General features: G+C 38.0%; 2 protein-coding genes across 2 annotated transcripts in view; both read right to left on the reverse strand.

Annotated features, from left to right (window-relative positions):
* The window catches only part of LOC138852669 (uncharacterized), a 29,314-nt gene extending 28,606 nt beyond the window's left edge, over positions 1-708 (reverse strand). The window contains exons 1-2 of the mRNA XM_070084757.1: positions 480-708; positions 15-188 (exon numbers count right to left, since the gene is read on the reverse strand). Of these exons, the coding sequence (XP_069940858.1) occupies positions 15-188; positions 480-489 (184 nt within the window). The 5' untranslated portion in view covers positions 490-708. The remainder of the gene's footprint in view (positions 1-14; positions 189-479) is intronic.
* Positions 1-20,687, reverse strand: part of LOC128688700 (facilitated trehalose transporter Tret1-like) — a 229,795-nt gene that overhangs the window by 34,359 nt on the left and 174,749 nt on the right. The gene's annotated exons all lie outside the window — the stretch shown is intronic.

Below are 20,687 nucleotides of genomic sequence, written 5' to 3' on the forward strand. Positions count from 1 at the left end.
AATTGGTTACATACCTGTTTCTATAGCCTTCTTCCATAAAGCATCTACACGTGCCCACTCATTATCCAATTGCAATAACCTTTCATTGCGTTGTACACCGCCTTTCTCGATTACCAACGAACGCTGCTTTCTAATCGATAATCTTCTCTTCACCAATGCTTCCAAGTATTTCGAATATATGCTATCCCCTGTTAAGAATTTCACTTATTAACGCACTATCCCAAATTTCACTCATATGCTCCAACAAAAATTAAACATGTAAAAAAAACAAGAATTTTCTAACAATCTCCTCTTCACCAATTCACTTATTTAACCCATTTAAAAATTTCACTTATTAACGCACTAACCCAGTAAACATTTCACTCGTAAACAAAAATTTCACTCGTATGCTTCAACAAAAATTAAAAATTTCACTCGTATGCTTCAACAAAAATTAAACATGTAAAAAAAAAAACAAGAATTTTCTAAGTATAACTTACCTTTCTCCATGATGTGCGGTTCAGCGTTGGAAGATGAGGTCCTTTAACTTAATGAGAGGAATACTGTGGGGGGAAGATGAGGTCAATCACGGATGATGGATGGAAGCACTGTCCTCGCTCTGAGTGTCTCATTGAGCTTATATAGGCCGCCCCCTCCCCCCGACACATGGTGTAATGCGGTTCACACCTAAGGTAGATTTAAGATAATCATGAACACCTGGGTCAACACAGGTCAGACAGACAGCATGTTGTGCGGTTCAGCGTTGGAAGATGAGGTCCTTTAACTTAATGAGAGGAAACTTTTAGTTCATTTTAAAATAATATGGGGAAGATGAGCTCAGTCACGGATGGAAGCACTGTCCTCACTCTGAGAGACTCATTGTGGGTCACCCCAACACATGGTGTAATGCGGTTCACACCTAAGGTAGATTAAAGATAATCATCGCCTTACCGAACACCTGGGTCAACTCAGGACAGACAGGCGCCATGTAATGCGGTTCACACCCAAGGTAGAACATAACACCTGCGTCAACTCAGGACAGACAGGCGCCATGAAATGCGGGTAACATCCAAGATAGAATATAATACCAGTATATCCTTACTGAAACACCTAGGTCAATCGTCACCCTAAAGCAACTAATTTTGGTGAGGCAATCCTGCTCCACATTAACTGTGTCCCCTTATTGAACTAAAAGTATTATATATCTTGAAAACCCATTAAGACTTACAGTGTACAAGACGCCTCTCTATGGTAAACACCCTTTTTAGTTCATTCAACTTAAAGAGAGGAAGCTTTTAGATCATTTTAAAATAATAAGGGGAAGATGTTGAACTTGACAACATACACATCTGCTGACGTTGATATATTTCGTTATCCATCAAGGATTATCATTGCCGGTTATTCGAATAGTGGCAAATCTTATTTCACATCAAAATTAATAAAGTTATACCACGAGAAATTTCATAACATTATAATATGCGGGGTGACATCACATCCCTTAGAACAAGATTCAGAGATAACTCATAAATTAACATTAAGTAACGATATTATCGACCCGCAGAATGTCATTGCATCACCTGATGAAAATACAATAATTATTGTTGATGATCTATTTTTAAAAGCAGGTAACAGTGAAATTATTCTCGAATGTTTTACTAAAGGTAGACATCATAATATAAGCATTATTCTGATTACTCAAAATATATTTCACGGAGGACGATATAGTCGTACCATGGCTTTAAACGCCACGCATTTTGCTTTATTTAAAATGAGGGATCTTGGACAAGTAGAGATTCTGGGGCGACAAGTGTTCGGAAAAAATAAGGAATTTGTAAATATATATAAATCTGCTATAAAACGATCACCCTTTGGTTATTTATTCATAGACCTTGCATTAAATACACCAGAAGCATTACAGTTGCGAACCAATGTGTTACGGCAGGATTCCTACGAAATTGTATACCAATGGAGCGAGCAAAATTAATTGAAAAGGTTTATAGAGATCCTGGATCTGCTGGGTCATTCTCTGGTGTAAACAGTTTATATACAGCTGTAAAAAAGATCGATCCGTCCATAACCTTGAAAGAGGTCAGAAATTTCTTAAATTCAGAAAGATCATATACTTTATACGTTCTTAAACCTAAGAAGTTTCCTCGTAGGAAAATAATTGCTCCTAAACCCAGAGTGATATTAACCTGTGATTTGGGTGATATGTCTAAATTATCCAGATATAATGATGGATATAAATACATTCTCGTGTGTATCGATGTTTTTTCAAGATATTTACAAGCAGTACTCATGAAAAAGAAAGACGGACCGAGCACTTTACATGCATTACAAAACATATTGGAGAATGAAAAGGCGAAGAATATATCGAGATTATTTACAGATAAAGGCAGGGAGTTTCTAAATAAACAGGTACAGAATTATCTGCAGAGTAAGCATATAAAGTTATATCATGTATTTTCGAAAGAAACAAAAGCTTCCATTGCAGAGAGAGGCTTGCAAACGATGAAACGTAAATTATACAAGTATATGACAAGTGCCAATACATTTAATTATTCAAAAGTGTTAAATGAATTAGTAGATGCGTATAATTCATCTCCGCACTCGGGGATTGGCGGTAAAACCCCATTGCAAGTCCATGGTATTACGTCATTGAATGATATAAGGAATCAGTTTCGGATAAATTATAAAAATGGAAGATCCAATAAGAAACGAATCAGTAAGAAATTGGCTGTTGGAGACACAACAAGAGTGACTCTTAGCAGATCATCCGCGTTTAACCGAGGGTTTCACACACAAAATACAGAGGAAATATTTAAAATATATAGAATTAATAATTCTCAACCTATAACAACATATCATTTGAAAGATTTGAAAGGTGAAAAGATTAAAGGAATATTTTATCGCGAAGAATTGACCCCAGTCATACCACCTCCAGAATATATTATCGACAGAGTATTGAAACGAAAAAAAATTGGTGGAATTACGCATTATTTGGTATCTTATAAAGGTTATGATTCCACTTTTAATTCGTGGGTCAAAGAAGGAGATTTGTTGAAGGTACAATGAAAAAATCATTATTAGAAAAATTTAAAGAATTAATTACATTACTTAATAGTCTCCCACGCAATCATCGGAAGAGTTTATTACAACAGTTTAAGAAAACACACATAAGTTGTATCAGTGAGATTTTCAAGAATTTGATTAAGAATAAAATACCATTAGACCCTAAAATATTTAAAAAGTACAAGAACGAGATTAAATCATTAGCTTGTAAGAAAATCGGTTTTCAGCGTAAAAAGAAATATTTGCTGAGTATCAGAGGTGGAAATCTTCTTGGCATTATATTACCTCTAGCAGTAAATATTATTTCGAGATTGTTTAATAAATCATGAAAGAATTTTATCTTGTACCAACTTCAGTTATGAATCGGAAACCTCTCGAGTTAGTAAAATCGGAGGGTGACGAGAATTTAGAAGGGGGTGGTGGTGGTGCATGCTTGAAGCGTGGTGTTAAACGCAAGTTTAAGACTACTCCCGCTAGGCAGGTCAACCCACCTGCTCTCACCTCGGTGAAACCTCAGAAAACCCCAGATTTGTCAAGATTCATGCACATAAGAGTGAGTGCGAGAAATATAGAATATGTGAAATCAATGTTGGTATTATTGCAAAGAAATCCTTTGGTGAGTTGGGATGAGAATGGTGACCTTCTTACCCCCATTACTGGACGTAATATTATTGAAATATTAAATGTTTTATCAGAAAATAATGTGAAATCAGCGAGAAGAATCGATTCTGATTACTTAACAGAAATAAAGCATTTATTAAATATATCAGGTATACATTTTGATTTTGTGAGGAATACAAAAGTGAGAAAACAATTATTACATAAAGGAGGCGGTGTAAGGAGAGAAACATCGTGGATATCATATTAGGTGAGTATATAAACTCTGTGATGTTATGTTTTTATTTAGTGTGTGTTATAAGAGTGTAGAGATGGCTGAACGTCTTCTATACGTGTGTAGCGATTCAAGTCTCGATTTATTTCCCGCCAATACACCTTCGGCTTTCATTAATAAATTATATGACCCCATTATATTAGATAATAAAATTGATTATGAGGTTGCTCTGAAAAATATAATTTACCCCAAGACGCATTATATACCGCAAAAGAATTTGAAGATATGTATTACATATGAGAAATCTACAGTAAATAAATATATGCATAAAATTGATATGAGCAAAATTATTGGAGGTGATATGACAAGGATTTTAGAGGCAATAAATGAGGATATTAATGCAAATCTCTTAATAGCAGTTAAACATACAACGGGTATTATCATCCCCAAAAACTCAATTGTGTTCACATATCATCCAGGAATAAACAGAGTGGTTATTAACTTGAAAAAAAAAATTATAATACCTTCTGATATTACCAGTGCTTATGTGGGGTTGGAATTTGATAAAGAAGGAAGCGATATGCTAGGGTTCTCAGGTAATGAAATTTTGTATGTCTTTACCAATAAAAAAGAGATTATTTTTAACGAGTCTGGTGTGAAGGCGGTAAACCCACCCGATCCTGAATCAGGTATTAATTATATGTTAATATATAGCGATTTGATTGATCCCATTAATTTTGGCGATCAGTTGGTATCTCTTTTGGGAGTAGTTGATATTAATACATTAAGATCTAATTATGACCCCACAATGTATAAACCACTTAATAAAAAGATAATTGATCAAGTGAGTATTAAGCTCGCTGATCAGAAAGGAAGGTTAATTCAATATAATGATAAGTGTTCTACTGTATGTGTACTACATTTAAGACCTATAAAACGAGAGTGAATGATCAAGTTGAGTTAATATTGAACGAACCGTCAAGATGAGAACCAGTTTCTCTCCTCCTTCAGTGGAATCATTCCTGAAACTCTTTGATACTTCGAGGGTGAAAGGGGGAGGTTTAGATGATATTATATTATATAAAGCTAGAGGGAGGGGCGGAGGATTATTGTCATTTCTCGGTGGGATGGCCAGAAAAGCAATACCATTCTTATTGAATACCTTTGCTCCGGGAGTATTACAATACGGGCAAAATGTGTTGAACGATGTTAATAATGGTATTGCATTGAAAAATTCTGCGAGAAATAGAGGCGTAGAAACATTGAAGGGTGTCGGACAGAAGTTATTATCCGGAGGAAGTAGAAAGATTGGTTTGAAACGATTGAAATTTAATAATAAAAGAAACTGGAATATTTAATTAATTTTAGTTTATTGTTAACTGTCATATTGTTAGTATGTCGGCTGGTGCTCTATACGTTACACCGGGGGGACTCAACGCCCCCGTCCCCACTTATTCTCATTCCATAACTGATGGATTCCCAAAATTACCAGGACATGCCATTATTGAATCCTCAATAGCAGCTAGACGCACATGTGAAGTATTACCAGTAAATCAAGGATCTGATAAATTTCTCGAATTTAGAATACAAAGTTCAGAAGGTCATTTTTTAGATTTAACGAGTCTGGCCTTGGAAATGAACATAAATATAACAAATGAGGATGGGAGTGCATTGGGAGACGATGATAAGGTCATATTTGTGAACTCTATAAGTCAGACAATATTCAAATCTGTGTGTTTGTATCTCAATGAACAACTTATAGAATCGAATCCATTTTATTCATATACGGGTTATATTAAACTGCTTAAGCATTTATCCCCATCAAAATTAGATACATTGGGAAGAATAGCATTCTTTCGTAATAAAGACACAGCAAGTAGTACTATTACAACAGCTGATTTAGATGATATTAAGAAAGACGAAGGTAAATTAACGAATGAAGTGAATACTTGTTTCCCTTTGATGCTGGATGTGAGTAGTTTTCACGAATATATCCTGGATAGTGTCGAATGTCGATTGAGACTTGAAATGCATTCACCCGCATGGGTAATTATGACTCCATTAAGCGGAAAAACATATAAATATAATATTAATTCCATTAAATTATGGATCGATAAAGTTATTCCGTATACGAATGCATTAATTGCATTGAATTCAAGCATGAGGGCAAACCCGCAGGGGTGTGAATATCTGTTCAAGAAGACATTATTTAAATCATATATTCTGGCATCTAATCAAACACAATTGATCGCAGATAATCCTTGGGGACAAGTCATACCCGATAAGATATTTATTATATTAGTTGATATGAAGACATATGATGGAGGATATAATTTTAATCCATTATATTTTCAACATGAAGATTTGAATCATTTCGGGGTTACAATTAATTCAGAAATGATTCTTAATATTGACTGTAAGTTCCCTACCCACGCGAGTAGGTTATATTACGCTACCTTGAAATCTCTGGGTTTGGAGACTGATCATCTGATTACATATAAGAGTTTTCTCCAAGGCAGAACTATATTAGGTGTTGACCTGAGAAGTGAACAGGTTAAGAATGCTATATCTGTCGAGAAGAATGGTAATTTGAGAATAGATATGACATTTGGTAAACCGAAAGATGAGAATAGAATTTGTCTGATGTTTGGTGAAACTAATGCGATTTTAAATATAAATGAAAATAGAACAGTGATAGTGCATACGCGAGTATAGATCATGAATTGTGAAGAAATAAATATTGCCTTGAAACATCATACGGGAAGATATGCCTCGTATTTGGGATGTTTTGCCGCAAATAATATAAATGAAGTTATTATGAGGATAAAAGATAAGCCGGTAATTTTCATCATTAATATATTGAACGATCAAGATGAAAATATGGGTCATTGGATTACTATATATGTGAACAAATACATATTAATATATTTAGATAGTTTCGGGGTGGATTTAAAACATTATACAAATATATATGAGAAAATTATATACAAGAGAAATTTCATGTACGGTATTAATCAGAGGATTCAACATGAAAAATCATTGTTGTGCGGCTTATATGCTATATATTTTGTGTATAAGTTAACAAATTATAGCGTCAAGAAAATTATACCATATTTGTTTAAAGATTTTGGTAGAAATAAATTAAAGAATGACCAATTTATAATGAAATATGCATATGAGCATTTCAATATACCCTCATGTTCAAGTGTATTTGCTAATAATTCAACGTGGAATTATGAAAATCTGTGTAAAATATTGGAATTATAATACGGTGGGGTAGAGGCGTTTAGAGGCGGGGGGCGAAAGGTTAGAGGCGGGGCGAAAGGTCATATAACGCTGCTATAAATGCCCGTGCTGGGTCACTCTTTGCATCTACTGTCATTCAAGTTGGGTCAAGGATGAATCCAATTCAGTACTCCGTTGGAGGTGTCTGCGAGGAGGAGAGAAGACTGCATCCCTGTGTATGTCGGAATAATCCACCTGCGGTAAATGGTAAGTGATTTTTGTTCATTATCTTGTTCTAATATTGAAAAAATCTTTTTTTACACATAAATGATTTTAGAAGTGTAATGTATTAACCAATAAAACTTTTTAATGCAATTAAAGATATGCCTTATTCTTCTTCTAATCGAGAATTTTTTTTCTTTGCCAGATGCGAATATAATGCGGTTGTTGGAACTTATTCGCGCAAATCAAATCCGACAGGAGAAAATGATTTGCGAGTTGATGGGAATGTTAGGAGCGAGATCCACCCACCCTCCTACCCATCCATATGGAGATGTTGTGGATGTTGAGACTGCGCCTCCTACTCAGGCGGTTGATGTTAACGCTTTTATCCAGGATATTGTAACTCCTACCCACGCCGAGATCGACCCTTCTCCCCAGTCTCATATGAGTGGAGAATGTGTTAGTAGTTGTTATTGCGATAAATGCGTATGGAGCGAGATGGAATATTTTATGACAAATTCCCAACCTACTTCATGAATGGATGAGGATTCCCCCATTTATTATCCACCACCTTCCCCCCCCAGAAGTTTATTGTATAACAGATGAGGAAGAAGATGACGACCCTGAACAAAATGCACAGAAATTCTACAAGAGAAGAAAAATTACTCTACGTTGATTTTAGTCAATGAATTGTAGCTTTTTTCAATGAAATTGTATTTGTTTGTATTACCAGAAATGTAATGGCTGTATAATAAATAATGAAAAAAAAAAATATTGTGTATTAGTGTTATCCTGAAATGTGTCTTTCTGATGATGAAAATGTTTTCCCTATGATGTATATGTGTCCCCTTATTAACTTGAATGAACTAAAAAAAAAAGGTTCGACATGATTCAGCCTGTGCGCGTGACGTCACTACTATGTTCCCTTATTATCTTGAATGAACTAAAAGGACCGACAAGATTCAGCCTGTGCGCGTGACGTCACTACTATGGCCCCTTATTAACTAAAAGGATCGACAAGTTTCAACCTGTGTGCGCGGTCATCACGTGACGTCACTGACATAGGGGGGCGACCTGATTCAACCTGTGTGCGCGTGACGTCACTGACCGCCGAGTAAACACGCTTTTTAGTTCATTTAACTTAATGAGAGGAAACTTTTAGTTCATTTTAAAATAATAAGGGGAAGATGTTTAGACCTGTAGTAAGCATGGCCCCATAGGAGGAGTTCATTTGAATGCTTTACCCCCAGAGGGGGGTACCCAAAAAACTTGATCCAAGGAATTGGAGAATTTCGAAAAACTTGATCCGAGGAGATGGAGACTTTCGAAACCCCCATAGGGTGGAATCCAAAAACTTGATCTGAGGAGATGGAGAATTTCGAAAACCCCGTAGGGGGGAATCCAAAAACCTTGATCCAAGGAGATCATAAGAAAAAAAAATTCGAGGCGCGGGGGCGATCCGGACGACGCTGCAGAAGGCGCAGCAGAAGGCGCGGGCGGGGCTCGCGAAGGGCGCGGGCGGGCGCGCGGGTGGGCGCGCGGCGGGGGGTCGCGCGGGCGGGCGCGCGGGCGCGCGGCGCGACGGCGGGGTCGCGAAGGGGGGGGGGGTCGTGGGTGGGGGTATTGGTTGGGGGGTCAAGGGTGAGGTAGTCTCGAGGGCGAGGTCATGGTCAAAACCGGAAGTAACACCTAGGTGTGAAAAGGTGACCCTCCAGCTGCTGGTCCTAGACCGGATACCTCGCTCAGTGGAAGGCCTAAACCGGAAGTCCTCGCTCTGTAGAAGGCCCAAACCGGAAGGGACCGCTCAGTGGAAAGCCCAAACCGGAAGTTCCTCCCCCTGTAGAAAAGTTGACTACTAGTAGTGGATTTTTCCACTGAGCGGTCTCTTCCGGTATAGGGCCTTCCACTGAGCGGTCTCTTCCGGTATAGGGCCTTCCACTGAGCGGTCCCTTCAGGTTTAGGCCTTCCACTGGGCGGTGTATCCGGTCTAGGACCAGCAGCTGGAGGGTCACCTTTTCACACCTAGGTGTTACTTCCGGTTTTGACCATGACCTCGCCCTCGAGACTACCTCACCCTTGACCCCCCCCCCAACCAATACCCCCCCCCCTTCGCGACCCCACTGTCGCGCCGCGAGCCCGCCCGCGCGCCCGCCCTTCGCGACCCCCGCCCGCGCCTTCTGCTGCGCCTTCTGCAGCGTCATCCGGATCGCCCCCGCGCCTCGAATTTTTTTTTTCTTATGATCTCCTTGGATCAAGGTTTTTGGATTCCCCCCTATGGGGTTTTCGAAATTCTCCAATTCCTCGGATCAAGTTTTTTGGGTACCCCTCCTTTCACCCCCCATCCCCAAAAAATTTCTCAATATCAAAGTCTCCATCTCCTCGGATCAAGTTTTTTTGGATCCCCCCCTATGGGGTTTTCGAAATTCTCCATCTCCTCGGATCAAGTTTTTTGGATCCCCCCTATGGGGTTTTCGAAATTCTCCATCTCCTTGGATCAAGTTTTTTGGATTCCCCCCTATGGGGTTTTCGAAATTCTCCAATTCCTCGGATCAAGTTTTTGGAATCCCCCCTCTGGGGGTAAGCATTCAAATGAACTCCTCCTATGGGGCATGGTGCTCTCTCTTACTACAGGTCTAAACAAGTGTGACGTCATTATTCCTCTCATTAATGTGTTTACTCGACGGTCAGTGACGTCAGTATTCCTCTCATTAAGTTAAATGAACTAAAAAGGACCACGCGCACACAGGCTGAATCTTGTCTACCCTTTTAGTTAATAAGGGGACATAGTAGTGACGTCACACATACAGGTCAGAAAGGTTAATAAGGGGATATAGTACACATTTTTTCGTTAATACCCACAATTTCTTTACAACACAAGTCTAGACATTTTTAACTATTTCATCTCAGGTCACTCCCCCACGAAGTAACCTCCTCCCCACCCTCCCGAACCCTCACACTCCAACCAACACCTCACAATTTTCACTCATAACCCCCAATTTTTCTCGTTTTAACCCTTTTAGTTCATTAAAGTTAATAAGGGGACACAGTACATCAGAAAGTCACCACAACACTTATAACCACTTTTCGATAAATTCACTAGTCACAATTTTACATATTACGAAGTTAAATACGCACTTTTACTTTGAACACCTTCAAAACACTCTCTTAAATCATTTGAATACTCACAAAAATACCTTTATACATTTCCAAACAACACTGAAATACTCCAAAACATCATTCGAACACCCCCAAAATCACCTCTGAATACTCCCAGAACACCTTCATAAGTACTCTTGCACATCATTTGAACACCTTCATAAGTACTCTCATAATCATTTGTACACCTTCAAAAAACACCTTTGAATACTCACATAAACACCCTTGAACACCTTCAAAACACCTTTGAATAACCTCAAAACACCTTTGAACACCTTCAAACACCCTTGAACACCTTCAAAACACTCTTGATCACCTTCAAAAAACACCTTTGAACATTTCCAAAACACCATTTGAGTACTCCCAAATACACCACTGAATACTAAAACACCACTGAATACACTCAAAACACCACCAAAATCACCATGAAACACTTCCAAAAAACACAATTTGAGTACTCCCAATTACACCACTGAATACTACTAAACACCGCTGAATTCAATCAAAACACCCTTCAACACCTTCAAAACACCCTTGAACACCTTCAAAACACTCTTGAACACCTTCAAAAACACCTTTGAACATTTCCAAAACACTATTTGAGTACTCCCAATTACACCACTGAAATACTACTAAAACACCGATGAATTCAATCAAAACACCCTTCAACACCTTTCAAAACACCTTTGAACACCTTTGAACATTTCCAAAACACTATTTGAGTACTCCCAATTACACCACTGATTACTACTAAAACACCGCTGAATTCAATCAAAACACCCTTCAACACCTTCAAACACCCTTGAACACCTTCAAAACACTCTTGAACACCTTCAAAAACACCTTTGATCATTTCCAATTAACACTGAAACACTTCCAAAAAAACACAATTTGAGTACTCCCAATTACACCACTGAATACTAAAAACACCACTGAATACACTCAAAACACCACCAAAATCACCATGAAACACTTCCAAAAAAACACAATTTGAGTACTCCCAATTACACCACTGAAATACTACTAAAACACCGATGAATTCAATCAAAACACCCTTCAACACCTTCAAAACACCTTTGAACACCTTTGAACATTTCCAAAACACTATTTGAGTACTCCCAATTACACCACTGATTACTACTAAAACACCGCTGAATTTCAATCAAAACACCCTTCATCACCTTCAAACACCCTTGAACACACTCAAAACACCCTTCAACACCTTCAAAACACCTTTGAACACCTTCAAAACACCTTTGAACACATTCAAAACACTCTCATAATCATTTGAACACACTCAAAACACCTTTGAATAACCTCAAAACACCTTTGAACACCTTCAAAACACCCTTGAACACCTTCAAAAAAACAACATTTGAACACACTCAAAACACCTTTGAACACCTTTGAACATTTCCAAACAACACTGAAACACTTCCAAAAACACCATTTGAGTACTCCCAAATACACCACTGAATACTAAAACACCACTGAATACACTCAAAACACCACCAAAATCACCATAAACTAAGATCAACACCCACATCCCACAACACCCACAACCCACAACACCCACAATTTTTTCTCGTTTTATCTAATTTCATCAGAAAGTCACAACACCCACACCTCCCATTTTTTTTTCGTTTTAACCCTTTTAGTTCATTAAAGTTAATAAGGGGACACACTACATCAGAAAAAGTCACAAAAACAACCCACTTATAACGTCTTTTCGGTATCTCTAGTTCGACAACAACACCCACATCCCACAACACCCACATCCCACATCCCACACACACACACACAGACACACACACACACACACACACATCCCTAACCTAGCCTAACCTAACCTAACTTATCCTAACCTAACCTAACCTAACCTAACCTAACCTAACCTAACCTAACCTAACCTAACCTAACTTATCCTAACGTAGCCTAACCTAACCTAACCTAACCTTACCTAACTTATCCTAACCTAACCTAACCTAGCCTAACCTAACCTAACTTAACCTAACCTAACCTAACCTAACCGAACCTACCCTAACCTAACCTTACCTAACATAACCTAACCTAGCCTAACCTAACCTAACCTAACTTAACCTAACCCAACCTAACCTAACCTAACCTAACCTTGCCTAACCTAACTTAACCTAACCTAACCTAACCTAACCTACCCTAACCTAACTTATCCTAACCTAACCTAACCTATCTTAACCTTACCTAACCTAACCTAGTCGAACCTATCCTAACCTAACCTAAAATATATTGGAACACTTCCAAAATACATTAGAGTACTCCAGAATTACTTTGAACGACTCCATTTTTTGTGGATATTTCCAAATTAGTTTTGAAAACTTTATCGTAAAATCGAACATTATTTTCTTGTTGGTAAACACACTCAATGGTAGAAATATTTACTCGATTTCCGAATAGAAACACTTTCCTCGCTCTGAGAGACTCATTGTGGGTCACCCCTCCCCTCCCCCCCCCCCCAACACCACTGGGTAATGCGGTTCACACCCAAGGTAGATTTAAGATAATCATGAACACCTGCGTCAACTCAGGACAGACAGACGCCATGAAATGCGGGTAACATCCAAGGTAGAAAATCATCTCTTTCCAGACCAACTGTCTATCCTAACCTAACCTAACCTAACCTAACCTAATTCCTAACCTAACCTAACCTCACCTAACCGAACCTAACCTAACTCCATCAATCACCTCTATCCTAACCTAACCTAACCTAACCTAACCCAACCTAACTCCATCAAACACCTCTATCCTAACCTAACCTAACCTATCCTAACCTAACCTAACTCCATCAAACACCTCGAATAACTACCTAACCTAACCTTACCTAACCTACCGAACCTAACCTAACCTAACCTAACCTATCCTAACCTAACCTAACCTAACCTAACCTATCCTAACCTAACTTTTCCTAATCTAACTAACCTAACTTATCCTAACCTAACCTATCCTAACCTAACCTAACCTAAAATAACGAACCTAACCTAACTTATCCTAATCTAATCTAACCTAACCTAACTTATCCTAACCTAACCTAACTTATCCTAACCTAACCTAACCTAAAATAACCTAACCTAACTTATCCTAACCTACTCACTTTACTTTGAACACCTTCAAAACACTCTCATACATCATTTGAGACCCCCTTTTCTCAATATCTCTCATCCACAACCTTTATCATCTCACTACAGAACAACCCCAAGATTACTTCGAACACTCTCATAAAGCATTTGAGTACTCACAAACACTTTTGAACATTTCCAAACAACACTGAAGCACTTCCAAAATATCATTTTGATTACTCCCAAATAAGATTTGACAGCTCTAATTTATCTACACTTACACATTTCATTAAATTACATCTCATCCCCCCAAACTCCTCCCTCATTCTCCAGACTTTACAACATTAGCACAAAAAAAAAAACTAACTCATACACTTATGACATGAGACATTACCATATCTAACACACTGACTAACTTTGAACCAACTCTGAACACCACTGATCTTCTTCAAAAAATGCTCTGCACATCATTTGAACACCTTCAAAAAAAAACACCATCAAACACCTCCGAATACTCCCAAAAAACACTACTGATTACTACCAAATCACCACTGAATACTACCAATCACCGTCAAAATCACCAGAAACTAAGTTTAACATCACCATCTAACATCCTTTTTATAGAAATCCCCTCAAATCACTATAACCAAGAACTCCCTCCCCATTTGGCGCATGAAAAAAAAAAGCATGAACACAAACCTAATACGCAAACACTTAGTACATGATCACCATCAACTGAAAACATATCTTGTACACACACATAATATAAGACAATCACCAACTACAATCACCCATGTTCACTTACCTCAAAATCACTAATATCACAGAAAACAATCATTTTTATAAACATTTCACACACACAAAAAAAAAAAAAAAAAAAAAATCATATTTGACAATATCTAAGCGCACTCACCTCACTACCACCAACACACGATGTCTCACCTCACAGGACCGACGAGCTCACCTCCAGTGACGTCACACTCCCATTGTGTTACTTGGTGGTTGGTAACATCACACCCAACCCCCCTTGTTTCAACCTGTTGTACCCTACATTATCTAAGAACACTATATCCAAGACGATTACCAGATTTTATGATCCCCAACACCAAGATCACAGAAAACACACATTTTTATAATTATTCACACAAAAATCACGATCACCAATTCCATATCATGTTTACCGTCATCTATCAACACTAATCACCAAGATCACCAAAAAAATCTAAGATCATGCATCTCAAAACTACTATGATCACTGAAAACACTTATTTTTTAAACATTCGCACAAAAATAAGACATACACAAAAATACCACAACACTTCCACCAACATCTATAACATAACATTGAGCACTATAACATATCACTATCACAAAAAAAAAATAATACACAGACACCCACATATTATACATTTCAATTGCAAATTTAAGACATGAGACATACACACCAAATCTAAGACATTCACCTCCAACTAAGACATACACATCACCCCTAAAACTTCCTTCCTTATTCATTCCGTATATCTCCTAGAGCTGTTTTAACCCCGACGGATCCACCACGACGTAGGAGCCAGAGTGTAGTAGGTGGTGTTGGAGTGGTGATGGTTCCTCTGGCTCCTACGTCGTGATGGATCCGTCGGGGTTAAAACAGCTCTAGGAGATATACGGAATGAATAAGGAAGGAAGTTTTAGGGGTGATGTGTATGTCTTAGTTGGAGGTGAATGTCTTAGATTTGGTGTGTATGTCTCATGTCTTAAATTTGCAATTGAAATGTATAATATGTGGGTGTCTGTGTATTATTTTTTTTTGTGATAGTGATATGTTATAGTGCTCAATGTTATGTTATAGATGTTGGTGGAAGTGTTGTGGTATTTTTGTGTATGTCTTATTTTTGTGCGAATGTTTAAAAATAAGTGTTTTCAGTGATCATAGTAGTTTTGAGATGCATGATCTTAGATTTTTTTGGTGATCTTGGTGATTAGTGTTGATAGATGACGGTAAACATGATATGGAATTGGTGATCGTGATTTTTGTGTGAATAATTATAAAAATGTGTGTTTTCTGTGATCTTGGTGTTGGGGATCATAAAATCTGGTAATCGTCTTGGATATAGTGTTCTTAGATAATGTAGGGTACAACAGGTTGAAACAAGGGGGGTTGGGTGTGATGTTACCAACCACCAAGTAACACAATGGGAGTGTGACGTCACTGGAGGTGAGCTCGTCGGTCCTGTGAGGTGAGACATCGTGTGTTGGTGGTAGTGAGGTGAGTGCGCTTAGATATTGTCAAATATGATTTTTTTTTTTTTTTTTTTTTTTGTGTGTGTGAAATGTTTATAAAAATGATTGTTTTCTGTGATATTAGTGATTTTGAGGTAAGTGAACATGGGTGATTGTAGTTGGTGATTGTCTTATATTATGTGTGTGTACAAGATATGTTTTCAGTTGATGGTGATCATGTACTAAGTGTTTGCGTATTAGGTTTGTGTTCATGCTTTTTTTTTTTCATGCGCCAAATGGGGAGGGAGTTCTTGGTTATAGTGATTTGAGGGGATTTCTATAAAAAGGATGTTAGATGGTGATGTTAAACTTAGTTTCTGGTGATTTTGACGGTGATTGGTAGTATTCAGTGGTGATTTGGTAGTAATCAGTAGTGTTTTTTGGGAGTATTCGGAGGTGTTTGATGGTGTTTTTTTTTGAAGGTGTTCAAATGATGTGCAGAGCATTTTTTGAAGATGATCAGTGGTGTTCAGAGTTGGTTCAAAGTTAGTCAGTGTGTTAGATATGGTAATGTCACATGTCATAAGTGTATGAGTTAGTTTTTTTTTTGTGCTAATGTTGTAAAGTCTGGAGAATGAGGGAGGAGTTTGGGGGGATGAGATGTAATTTAATGAAATGTGTAAGTGTAGATAAATTAGAGCTGTCAAATCTTATTTGGGAGTAATCAAAATGATATTTTGGAAGTGCTTCAGTGTTGTTTGGAAATGTTCAAAAGTGTTTGTGAGTACTCAAATGCTTTATGAGAGTGTTCGAAGTAATCTTGGGGTTGTTCTGTAGTGAGATGATAAAGGTTGTGGATGAGAGATATTGAGAAAAGGGGGTCTCAAATGATGTATGAGAGTGTTTTGAAGGTGTTCAAAGTAAAGTGAGTAGGTTAGGATAAGTTAGGTTAGGTTATTTTAGGTTAGGTTAGGTTAGGATAGGATAAGTTAGGTTAGGTTAGGATAAGTTAGGTTAGGTTAGATTAGATTAGGATAAGTTAGGTTAGGTTCGTTATTTTAGGTTAGGTTAGGTTAGGATAGGTTAGGTTAGGATAAGTTAGGTTAGGTTAGCTTAGGATAAGTTAGGTTAGGTTAGGTTAGGTTAGGTTAGGATAGGTTAGGTTAGGTTAGGATAGGTTAGGATAGGTTAGGTTAGGTTAGGTTAGGTTCGGTAGGTTAGGTAAGGTTAGGTTAGGTTAAGTTAGGTAGTATTCGAGGTGTTTGATGGAGTTAGGTTAGGTTAGGATAGGTTAGGTTAGGTTAGGATAGAGGTGTTTGATGGAGTTAGGTTGGGTTAGGTTAGGTTAGGTTAGGTTAGGATAGAGGTGATTGATGGAGTTAGGTTAGGTTCGGTTAGGTGAGGTTAGGTTAGGTTAGGAATTAGGTTAGGTTAGGTTAGGTTAGGTTAGGATAGACAGTTGGTCTGGAAAGAGATGATTTTCTACCTTGGATGTTACCCGCATTTCATGGCGTCTGTCTGTCCTGAGTTGACGCAGGTGTTCATGATTATCTTAAATCTACCTTGGGTGTGAACCGCATTACCCAGTGGTGTTGGGGGGGGGGGGAGGGGTGACCCACAATGAGTCTCTCAGAGCGAGGAAAGTGTTTCTATTCGGAAATCGAGTAAATATTTCTACCATTGAGTGTGTTTACCAACAAGAAAATAATGTTCGATTTTACGATAAAGTTTTCAAAACTAATTTGGAAATATCCACAAAAAATGGAGTCGTTCAAAGTAATTCTGGAGTACTCTAATGTATTTTGGAAGTGTTCCAATATATTTTAGGTTAGGTTAGGATAGGTTCGGCTAGGTTAGGTTAGGTAAGGTTAAGATAGGTTAGGTTAGGTTAGGATAAGTTAGGTTAGGGTAGGTTAGGTTAGGTTAGGTTAGGTTAAGTTAGGTTAGGCAAGGTTAGGTTAGGTTAGGTTAGGTTGGGTTAGGTTAAGTTAGGTTAGGTTAGGTTAGGCTAGGTTAGGTTATGTTAGGTAAGGTTAGGTTAGGGTAGGTTCGGTTAGGTTAGGTTAGGTTAGGTTAAGTTAGGTTAGGTTAGGCTAGGTTAGGTTAGGTTAGGATAAGTTAGGTAAGGTTAGGTTAGGTTAGGTTAGGCTAGGTTAGGATAAGTTAGGTTAGGTTAGGTTAGGTTAGGTTAGGTTAGGTTAGGTTAGGTTAGGATAGGAGTTAGGTTAGGTTAGGCTAGGTTAGGGATGTGTGTGTGTGTGTGTGTGTGTCTGTGTGTGTGTGTGTGGGATGTGGGATGTGGGTGTTGTGGGATGTGGGTGTTGTTGTCGAACTAGAGATACCGAAAAGACGTTATAAGTGGGTTGTTTTTGTGACTTTTTCTGATGTAGTGTGTCCCCTTATTAACTTTAATGAACTAAAAGGGTTAAAACGAGAAAAAAAAATGGGAGGTGTGGGTGTTGTGACTTTCTGATGAAATTAGATAAAACGAGAAAAAATTGTGGGTGTTGTGGGTTGTGGGTGTTGTGGGATGTGGGTGTTGATCTTAGTTTATGGTGATTTTGGTGGTGTTTTGAGTGTATTCAGTGGTGTTTTAGTATTCAGTGGTGTATTTGGGAGTACTCAAATGGTGTTTTTGGAAGTGTTTCAGTGTTGTTTGGAAATGTTCAAAGGTGTTCAAAGGTGTTTTGAGTGTGTTCAAATGTTGTTTTTTTGAAGGTGTTCAAGGGTGTTTTGAAGGTGTTCAAAGGTGTTTTGAGGTTAGGTGTTTTGAGTGTGTTCAAAGGTGTTTTGAGTGTTATTTTTGAAGGTGTTCAAAGGTGTTTTGAAGGTGTTGAAGGGTGTTTTGAGTGTGTTCAAATGTTTGTAGGTGATGAAGGGTGTTTTGATTGAATTCAGCGGTGTTTTAGTAGTAATCAGTGGTGTAATTGGGAGTACTCAAATAGTGTTTTGGAAATGTTCAAAGGTGTTCAAAGGTGTTTTGAAGGTGTTGAAGGGTGTTTTGATTGAATTCAGCGGTGTTTTAGTAGTATTTCAGTGGTGTAATTGGGAGTACTCAAATTGTGTTTTTTGGAAGTGTTTCATGGTGATTTTGGTGGTGTTTTGAGTGAAATTCAGTGGTGTTTTAGTAGTTCAGTGGTGTAATTGGGAGTACTCAAATTGTGTTTTTTTGGAAGTGTTTCATGGTGATTTTGGTGGTGTTTTGAGTGTATTCAGTGGTGTTTTTAGTATTCAGTGGTGTAATTGGGAGTACTCAAATTGTGTTTTTTTGGAAGTGTTTCAGTGTTAATTGGAAATGATCAAAGGTGTTTTTGAAGGTGTTCAAGAGTCTTTTGAAGGTGTTCAAGGGTGTTTGAAGGTGTTGAAGGGTGTTTTGATTGAATTCAGCGGTGTTTTAGTAGTAATCAGTGGTGTAATTGGGAGTACTCAAATAGTGTTTTGGAAATGTTCAAAGGTGTTCAAGAGTGTGAAGGTTTTGTTTGAAGGTGTTGAAGGGTGTTTTGATTGAATTCAGCGGTGTTTTAGTAGTAATCAGTGGTGTAATTGGGAGTACTCAAATAGTGTTTTGGAAATGTTCAAAGGTGTTTTTGAAGGTGTTCAAGAGTGTTTTGAAGGTGTTCAATTGGGTGGTTTTTTGAAGGTGTTGAAGGGTGTTTTGATTGAATTCAGCGGTGTTTAGTAGTATTCAGTGGTGTAATTGGGAGTACTCAAATTGTGTTTTTTGGAAGTGTTTCATGGTGATTTTGGTGGTGTTTTGAGTGTATTCAGTGGTGTTTTAGTATTCAGTGGTGTATTTGGGAGTACTCAAATAGTGTTTTTGGAAATGTTCAAAGGTGTTCAAAGGTGTTTTGAAGGTGTTCAAATGTTGTTTTTTTTGAAGGTGTTCAAAGGTGTTTTGAGGTTATTCAAAGGTGTTTTGAAGGTGTTCAAGGGTGTTTATGTGAGTATTCAAAGGTGTTTTTTGAAGGTGTACAAATGATTATGAGAGTACTTATGAAGGTGTTCAAATGATGTGCAAGAGTACTTATGAAGGTGTTCTGGGAGTATTCAGAGGTGATTTTGGGGGTGTTCGAATGATGTTTTGGAGTATTTCAGTGTTGTTTGGAAATGTATAAAGGTATTTTTGTGAGTATTCAAATGATTTAAGAGAGTGTTTTGAAGGTGTTCAAAGTAAAAGTGCGTATTTAACTTCGTAATATGTAAAATTGTGACTAGTGAATTTATCGAAAAGTGGTTATAAGTGTTGTGGTGACTTTCTGATGTACTGTGTCCCCTTATTAACTTTAATGAACTAAAAGGGTTAAAACGAGAAAAATTGGGGGTTATGAGTGAAAATTGTGAGGTGTTGGTTGGAGTGTGAGGGTTCGGGAGGGTGGGGAGGAGGTTACTTCGTGGGGGAGTGACCTGAGATGAAATAGTTAAAAATGTCTAGACTTGTGTTGTAAAGAAATTGTGGGTATTAACGAAAAAATGTGCCTTTCTGATGTACTATGTCCCCTTATTAACTAAAAGGGTAGACAAGATTCAGCCTGTGTGTGTGGGGGTCATCGCGTGACGTCACTGACCGTCGAGTAAACACATTAATGAGAGGAATAATGACGTCACTGACCGCCGAGTAAACACCCTTCTTACTTGTTTAGACCTGTAGTAAGAGAGAGCACCATGCCCCATAGGAGGAGTTCATTTGAATGCTTACCCCCAGAGGGGGGATTCCAAAAACTTGATCCGAGGAATTTCGAAAACCCCATAGGGGGGGAAATCCAAAAACTTGATCCGAGGAGATGGAGTCATGGTATTGTCGAGAAAATTTGATCCGAGGAGATGGAGAATTTCGAAAACCCCATAGGGGGGGATCCAAAAAAACTTGATCCGAGGAGATGGAGACTTTGATA

Source organism: Cherax quadricarinatus, chromosome 13 (genome assembly GCF_038502225.1).
Source record: "Cherax quadricarinatus isolate ZL_2023a chromosome 13, ASM3850222v1, whole genome shotgun sequence".
Lineage (NCBI taxonomy): Eukaryota > Metazoa > Arthropoda > Malacostraca > Decapoda > Parastacidae > Cherax > Cherax quadricarinatus.